Raw genomic sequence first — 8,816 nt, 5'->3', positions numbered from 1 at the left:
TTTGTCATTCAAGGGGAGGTAAGGCTGTCATTTAGTTGCCTTAGAGACTGCAAATCATCGCGCAGCATCTCTTCGCCCGTCCCCAATGAGCGGGTTCAGCCGCGTTTGCCGTCATCAGGGCTGGAGGCTGGATGAGCTCCAGTCAGCCTGTGCTCTGATTGGCTCTTGTCGTTAATGAGCTGCCATTGAGGATTTTTGGCTCGTGCTGAGGAGAGGTGTGTCTCTGGCTGCTCGAGTACACGCCTCTCGCATAAATGCTCCGCCACAGCTGTGGATCTGATCAGACGCACCAATTTGAAGGGCAGGCTTTCGAGACTTCGCTGAACAGTGACTTTCGCTTTGCGTGAGCATCCCGTTTTGCTTTTGTGGTAGACAAAGAGAAAAAAATAAAATAAATACATAAATAAATAAAAGTAAAGAGAAGTAAGCGGCAGCAATTAGATCCCCCAGCAGAAGTGACAGCAGGTGTGAATTCATGTCTGTATATTCACCGCAGATATACTGGTGAGTACTCTGTTTTCCGTTCGTACCTGTTTATGTGTGTGCTTTTGTTTATGCATTTTAAAAATCGTAACTAATTATATGTCAGGCGCTGGATTTCTCGGCATTGCACCTGACAGACAAGAACAATGAAGGATTTAGTTGTTTCGTTTAGATTGGTGATTTCCCTTAAAATCAGCCACCCTATTTTTGTTGCTACACCCACTCATGTTTCCTTTGAGATTTTCTGTGGGGTGTTGCCCCTGAAATTGGAAATGTCACAGCACTCAGATTGGAAAACGAGAATATTGTAGGTCTCGGTCTTAAAAGAAAAAAATCAAATGGTTACCAGGATATTCGGTAGGTTTAGGTACTGCTCCATGCGCCAGTTTAGAAAGGTGCATTAGTCTCACTGTGCTGTCATCATTTTCAGCTTATTTCAGTCCATTTGACAGTAAATGTAAGTTGATCTCTTCTCACTTTCATGCCATTTTTGGAAGCTCGGAACATATAGGCTTACTTTGCTGTATGTGAATGTAATAGGACCTTTGCTTTCAGTTTTTGGTCTTAAATACTGAACGTGCAAAAAGAGAAGTGCGCCCTATCTATTACTAATATCTGTTATCAGTGTTACATTTTCCATAGCCGGCAATCAGTAGCTTACCATGACTCCATAATTCACTCTTTGATGGAGGAATAAGGAATGTGTCTTTGTTTGTTCGGGCATTTTTAATTCTCTTCTGTCAAATATTTTCCTTTCTTTACAGAGGATATGCAAGCTGCTTTGAAAAAAAAATGGTTTTGCAAGCACTGGTAAAACCTCAGTAGGCCTCTGTTTGTCTCTACCAGGAAGTTCAAAATCGACCTCTTTGTTTTAACCACACGTTGCTTTCTCGCCTGAGCTTACTTACAGTAGGCTTGCGCTTCTGTCTTTTGTATGTTACTGCTGTCAGAAACCTTCACTTCTTTAGTTTTATCAGAGTGGTGTAACTGTTTCAGAGTGCGAAACAAGATTGTTATGCTGCACTGAAGTCTTTGCCTTTCTCTGTGCCAACAAGAAGACATTTCTCTCCCAAAATGCCATCATCTTGTATAAAATACTACATCACATATAAAGAGAAAAATGTCTTCCATTGGTTGAGTTTCTCAAACTATTCAATATGAGTAAGCACTTGGCAACAGTGTAAAGAGATAATTTTCCACATACATCGCAGAGGACACTGATATATGATGTGTTTTCAGTGATGGTCAGCCCACAGGAATCTGGATTCAACTCATTTGTTCCTGCTCACTTCTGAGGGTCCTACTCATTGAGCCCCGCATACCTGCAGAGCTGGGTGACTTGGGTGGTGGAAAGCACAGCACTTGGCACTGAACCTCATCAGCTTTGCTCTGTGTTTGCCACATTGCATTAGATTTATGATCGTCGTAGTAGTAGTAAGGACTAGCAGGGGTGTTCAGAGGGGAAACAATGTTAATAATGCAAGTTTCACATTCCTCTTGTGGCGTGAGATTGTTGCAAAGACCATTTGGGCTCCAGTCAGCGTCACTACAGAGAAGCAAGGAACTAGCATGGAGCTAGCCTCTTTGAAGTTCAGGGACAGGTGAATAAAACAACCGTCACATTTGTTTAACAAGCAGACTCAGTTTTTGTTCACGTTTTGAAAAGGAAGATTTTTGACAGCAGTTGGAAAGGCTTTCCTGTAGAAACCCAAAGAAGTTCATGTCGTTTGTATGTGAAAAGGCTCCAGCGTAAGGTCAGCGTTGTTAGGAATAAGTAGAGCAGATTTGGTACAGCAAGCGCTTTAAAGAGCTATGCTTGAACCCAGCAATCAACTAATTAACTGAATTGCTCTAAACTTTGGACATATGGTCAAGAACATATTGGACTGTAGTGGCCTCGTGATGGTACTGGCTATCTATCTGTGGCCTGGCTCGCTGAGGCATTAGGAAGCTGGCAGGACCAGGTATGCATTAGGCTGACTGGGTCAAGAGGTAAGAGATTAAGTGCCATCTGCACCACCAGACTCACCGATTAATCATTGAGATCATGTATCTTTAATGTGTTTCTTGCTTACAGAAATAGGCGGTCTGTTCCTTAACTCTGTTAAGGTCACATGTAAGCGTGCGAGTTGCGGTCATGCTGAATGCATCTAATCTATACCACTTGGTTGCTTGGATAACTCCTGCGTCCTCTTTGAGAGGGGCATGTCGTCGATCCCTCCCTGACACCTGAAGCAGTAATTCCAGGACTATTTGTGCATGTTTGTTTCCTCCCAGGTTGACTTGTTACTCGTGCACCCCTACTTCCTCCTCATTGTGCCCCTTAGTGTTTTATTAGGCTGATGTTCTGTTATTCTTAGCTGAGCAGGATGTTTATAGATCCCCGAACAGAAATATGACTGGCAAGTCCTAAGTGTTTATCTTTCTTTTCCTTCTCTCCCTCCCTTTCCCCTCTTCTCCTCCTGCTCAGGTCTTCACTGTCATCCTTCTGTCTCCACCTCTGCTGTTTTTGCATGTCTGCCTCACGCTCCTCTGAACCCCACTCAGCGATGATATTAGTTAAAGAATAACCTGAGCTGACTTTTTTTTTTTCCCCATCCTAAACCTTGCATATCCCTCAAGCCTCCTCGGTTTATTCCTGGATATCCGGCTATTGTTTCTGGCCAGTCATCTCACTAGCGCAGAAAAGGTTACTTAACAGTGATTCAGACGGAAGCTTTTTAATTTTAACATTTTCAGAGCCATTGTACACCCTGCTATGATGGCAGTCTTTCTTCCTGAAACAACAAGAGGTTGTGTATATTTAGGGATGGAAAAATTGATTATTTCTATGCCCCAGGGGTTAAAGATCTCGGTCTTATATCTCATGATTCAGTCCCCCTTGTTAATAATCCCATCTTAATTTAGGCTACATAGAAACTGCAGTATGTGTATAGGTACATGTGTTACATTCAAAAGTTGACGGTACTGATTAAAGGTTCAGATACACAAAGCGGAGACCTAGAAATCCTGGGTTGTACCAGGGGTCAGTGAATGATCTGAGTGCTGTTCTAGCCTGTGGCTCTCTTAACTTTTTAATGTTAGGTGTTCTCAGTACAAAATGTAATAAAGTTCTTGTGGGTTGGTGTCATCTTGACAATTTCTCAAACAAAAACAAAGGTCAACAATAAAAATCTTCCATTCAAACATCGAGGTTGAAGCAATGCAGAGGGGATTGTCAGGACGCTGTGCTTTGAATGAGTCATGCATGGAGATAATAAGGCAGAACAGTACTTTACGCAGAAATTCCACATAATATATTCCATGTAATGGCAGATGAAGTGAAAGTGAGGGTTTGACAGATTTGTTTGTAGAGAGACTTCAGTTTTTTTCCCCTTATCAATATATATTTATTTCTTTAATAAAATATGTCTCTGTCAGAGAATTCAGCAGATCCTTAAAAAAGAAAAGTTATACCATAATACCATTTTCACCAAAGCCTACCTTTTAAAAAAATATAATTTTCATGCTTCTGATGCATCTAAAAATAAACCCTCCGTCTGAATTTCTGATTTAAAGTAGGTTAAGTGAAGCCCACACATCTTGTCCCAAAAAATAAATAAATAAGCAAGCCCATCAAACTGGATAATGTGAGCATGTGAGTGAGCTTCTTGGCATGCTCTATTTTCTTTGTCCTTTTTAGCCAGTGACCACACAAACCACAAGCCTGTGGCCACTGACCACTAGGCACCAGGCTTTAAATAGAGAGCGTGAGAAGGCCGCTCAGCATCTTGTCTCAAGACAGCATCTATGCGAGTCTTGGGACCTGCTTTAAGCGTTACTGCGACAATGCTGGATAGTGAATGCACTGAGCTTGGATAAACAACCTCTTGCTACTTTCATCTAAAATGGAAAGTTTGGCCAAGCTTTGATGGAACTGAGTGCATCAAGTTCCTCCCCAGTCAAATACCACAGCACGCCCCCAGCACACTCTCACAATGACTGTTCTCTGGTTGCTAGCGCAAGAGCACATCACTCTGTATTGAGAAACGGCCACCTTATGCAAGCCGCATCATGAGCTCTGCAGCTTTGCAGTGCATTAGCAAAGCAGACGGACTGGATGCGTGTTGTGTTGTGGTGGAGATGTGCAGAGTATAAACAAAACTGTCAAACATCAGCAGGGAAATAGATCAACCATAACTTTCAGACCTGGGCTGCAAATAGATGGTTTGATAAGTGTTTCTCTCTCTCTCATTGGCATGCTTGTGTTAGTTATTATAGCCTTTGAACTTTTATCCGTTTATCTTCACTGTATACAGTCTGCGCAGTAGTATGCCATACAAAATACACGGGGATTACATTATTATTGATTAGAAACATTTGGATAATTCAACACTATAAATCTTCTTAGTGTTTTTATTTTCTCTGCAGATGCCGGGCAACTGTGCTATGATCGTCACTGTGTCTAATCACATTGCTTGTCTTCTTCTTTCAACCCTACAGCCCAGTGTTTGTGCCCAGCCGAGATATGACTGAGGTGATGATCAACAGCACCCCCATGGAGGACATGAGGCTCAGCCCCAGCAAGGACAGACTCTCCTTCCAGGTAGGACACACGTGCATGCATGACAGATAAACAGCACTTCCTTCCAAATTCCCAGCCTGTGCATTTTTATGCAGCATTGTCATTTCATATCTGCTTTTATCCATTTATTATCTTGAATCTGAGTATCATCTAATGATATAGTGATTATTTTCTTTCTTCCATCATTACGAGCGAAGCAAATATTAGAATTATTACAGATAAAAATCTGTGTTTTAAGATAAAGCAAGAATGCCCACCTAGATACTGAGATTACGATGATAAGAAAGCATTATAGCTAAATTGCACAGCCCTTGTGCTGTTTCTTTCTTTAAAATTCTAATATGTAATGGAAAGGACATTGCAGATTATAGTTGTTACAGCCTAAAAGTCTGTCTATCCGACTGACTTGTCCGAGGTCTGCACATTCAAATTATCCGAGGTCCGTCACAAAAATAAACCCTCAACAGATTAGTGTTTTTAAAAGCGGCTATCAGGTGGTCTTGACAAGTTGTAGCCAAAGGCTTTGTTTTGCTGTCAGCTGAGCAGGGTCATCTTAGAAATGAAATTATTTGAATATGCAGCTGCTTCATTATTTTACTGTCTAAAAATTAAAAGGCTTTCTGTCAATACTCTACGGGAGGGAAATTAACATGAAGATGGAATACTTATCAAAGAGGTCATCTCCTGTTAAGTTCATTTTGATCATTTAAAACTTCATTATAGTGTCAAACTGTGTGTTTGGTGCATTTATAAACCGTATAGAGCTGTGTGTGAAGACTATGACTCAGAGAGGATGTAGACTGACCTAGAGGAAAAGGCCCACTTCCTCTCCACTCAATTCACACCACAGCTGTGAGTCTGTCTGAGAGGGGCCAAGAGAAAAGGAGGGTGCCAGTGTGTCACTCCCTCACTCTTTCTATCCTTATCCTGCCCAATGTCCCAGGATCTCCTTAGAGAAGCCCTGTATGAACTGGTGATGCTCCATCAGTAGCTTCCTCTATTATGAGTTCCTAGGACTTTGACTCTAGTAACCATGGCCATGAAATCCCAGATGCTATTACAAAAGCTACTAAAATAAATATGAGCTATGATACTAGATGGTGAAAACTGAGTAGATGTTGACTTTCTGAATTATCACAAGGCAATGTCATGATTCACAACTAACCACGCTAGAAGAGCTTAAAATAGCCTACATTGTGCCTGGGTGATGTGTCTTCACTTCCTGTCATTGGAAGTGAAAGTGATTACATGTTTTAGCTAGGGGTCCGAAGGCAAGGTCACTCACTGCCCAACTCCCCTTGGTGCTGACGCACAGTGAGGATTAGCGATGCTGGCCAGAAATGCAGATCGACTCAAGCATTACACATAAATACGGATCTGCGTGCACACATAATTACATGGCATTTACTTGGCACAGTTTGTTATGCACCTGGGTTTGAAGAATGTAAAACAAAAATGACTAATGGACACGTACAACCTTTTATAACCTGGGAGATTTTCCTCGTTTGCTTTCTTAGCTCTTTTTCCTCCCTTCTCATCTGTCTCCTATGGAATTCATGGAGACTTGGACACAGCTGGATCTCCTCTATCTCTTGTCTCACTTTCTCTCCTGCCCCATCTAATGCTTTCTTTCCACTCGGCTCTATGCCCAGACAGCGACATCGCCCCCCTTTACCCCACCCCCAAATGTCTAGGAATGAAATATGCAGGTCTAAAAATATTCATCCACTTTATCCAAACAACAGCAAAAAAGAGGGGGGGAAAAAAATGCTGTTCTTGGACCAGGAGTGGCAGGCTTTTTTCCCCTGGGCCATTCCTCCTGTTTCTGAGAACAGAGAAAGTCTGAGGTTGATGTCAAATCTTGCCAGGACAGGGAATGCGTGTAATCTCTGTTGTCAGTCTGTCTCTCATGCCCTTCAGTTCAGATCCAAATATTTTAGTGTGACACTCCACATTTATCAGCATACATGGATTTGCAGATAACGCAACAGATTTCGTGTTCTTTCCGAAGAGATTTTTGACTTTACATCCACAGAAGTGTTCAATATTCAAAAGCTGACTGTTACAGGGATAGGTTTCCTAATTATGCACAAATCATGTCGCAGTGAAATTTTACTTTTTTTTTTTTAACTCTTGGTTTAAAATGTTATGATTATGCTATTGTATAATCCTCAGAGTTGCGGGTGACGCTCATAAGCGGCTATGAGCTGCTTGGCACAATTCCTTCCAAGACATTGAGATTAAACATGAGGCAGCATTTATCCTAAGTCCTGCTAGAGATGCCTCATTTACCCATACAGACCCTTGTGCAGCATCTATGCAGAAAGCTGGTATAACTGAAGGAATGTGGGTTGGGTAAGCACAGGTATGCCACTGGGATTTTAATCAACCCGTTCCTATCGCAGATGTTTAGTCTTCGCATCACTTCCTCCTTCGTTGCAGCCCTATAGTGGCGCCTGCAACACTTGCACAAGATTCAAGTTAAGTTGTAGGAATCCAAAAGCCTTGCTTACAAATAACTTTTTTGGGGGGGATAGCTGACGCTCCACTACATTTCAGAGCTCAACTAGTATCCCCGTTCAGCTAATGACAGATGAATAACCATTTGTGTATTTTCTCTACAGATATTCCCAGACCCCTCGGATTTTGACCGCTGCTGTAAGCTCAAAGATCGCCTCCCATCCATTGTGGTTGAGCCGACAGAAGGAGAAGTTGAGAGCGGGGAGCTTCGCTGGCCTCCAGAGGAGTTTTTGGTCAGTGAGGAGGAGGAGGAGGACGAAGAGGAAGAAGAGGAACAGAATAGCAGCATTCAAAATGGACAGCCAGCACAGAACTCGCAGCACTAGAGGCTGTGTTATAGCACCCATACACTCTTTCTTCTTTCTGATGGACTGTCCCGTTTCATACACTGGTTATACTTCACATCAGCACTCCAGTTCACTCAACTGACAGATGCCGTCTCGTTTCCCATGACACCAAAAAAGAAAAACAAATCCCTCCACGCGAGAAGCAATATGCACACATAAACACACTTTTATGACATCGTAACGTATCCTCCTGGACTGCAAATCAATCAAAAACAGACTTTGAAGAGATCAGACAATGCACACCTCTAACCTTCACCTACTTCTTACCACCGTGTGTGTCTCGGCCCAGACCAGATGTCCTGTTGGACAGCGGCAGCTCAGTGCTCCATGGACAGGTCTCGCACTGCAGGATGCTACTACTGCTCTGTACCTAACTTCAAAATGGCTGGCGTCATGACCCCAGAGGCTTCCTACTTGTATGCAGAACTATTGTGGTACCCGTGGGAATTATTGTACAGTACACTGTCAATGTTTGTGTTCAGAATCTGGTTTGCTATGTTATTATTATTATTGTAATTGCCACTGCTGTAGACTTGTCTGTTCTGGAGAAGCTGAAACTTTGTGACTTGTCTGTTGAATGGGTTTTGTGCAAAATGTTGTTGGGAATGTTTTGGTTTTGGGAGGGTTTTTTTTTGGGGGGGGGGGTGTCCTTCACTGTCAGCCACTCGCATTTAAAGAAATTAAAAAAATAAATGGGGGGGGGGAAAGTGTTATGAAAATCAGAGGTGAAAAATGGTATGCATGATAAATATATGTGGGACGTGTTCATTTTCCCCCGTTATGTACCAAAGTCAAGTTATGCTATGATCCCCCTCATGACACTGGCCTCCTGAAAGCCTTATGATGGACAGTATTTTGATGATGCAGCAAAATGATCTGACTGAGAACAAAAAGTGTCACCG

The 8,816-nt window shown here is 42.3% G+C and overlaps 1 protein-coding gene across 1 annotated transcript; it reads left to right on the top strand.

Moving 5' to 3' along the window:
• The first annotated feature begins 255 nt into the window (after positions 1-255).
• Positions 256-8,536, top strand: lbh (LBH regulator of WNT signaling pathway). The gene is made up of 3 exons (XM_005723761.2): positions 256-504; positions 4,966-5,068; positions 7,672-8,536. The coding sequence occupies exons 1-3, from the start codon at positions 476-478 to the stop codon at positions 7,891-7,893; spliced, it is 354 nt and encodes a 117-aa protein (XP_005723818.1). The 5' UTR covers positions 256-475; the 3' UTR covers positions 7,894-8,536.
• Positions 8,537-8,816: the final 280 nt, after the last annotated feature.

The sequence above is a fragment of the Pundamilia nyererei genome, unplaced genomic scaffold (genome assembly GCF_000239375.1).
Source record: "Pundamilia nyererei isolate P.nyererei 1_Seehausen unplaced genomic scaffold, PunNye1.0 scaffold00010, whole genome shotgun sequence".
NCBI lineage: Eukaryota > Metazoa > Chordata > Actinopteri > Cichliformes > Cichlidae > Pundamilia > Pundamilia nyererei.
Note: the sequence above shows the minus strand (reverse complement) of the source record. Positions and strands in the feature narration are given on the sequence as shown.

What these genes read in the sequence shown, in the direction of transcription:
- lbh (XM_005723761.2), top strand. Translation starts at nt 476, where the DNA reads ATGTCTGTATATTCACCGCAGATATACTG. An exon ending in TATTCACCGCAGATATACTG is followed by an intron (nt 505 to 4,965) that starts GTGAGTACTCTG and finishes TCAACCCTACAG; the next exon opens with CCCAGTGTTTGTGCCCAGCC. An exon ending in AGGACAGACTCTCCTTCCAG is followed by an intron (nt 5,069 to 7,671) that starts GTAGGACACACG and finishes TTTTCTCTACAG; the next exon opens with ATATTCCCAGACCCCTCGGA.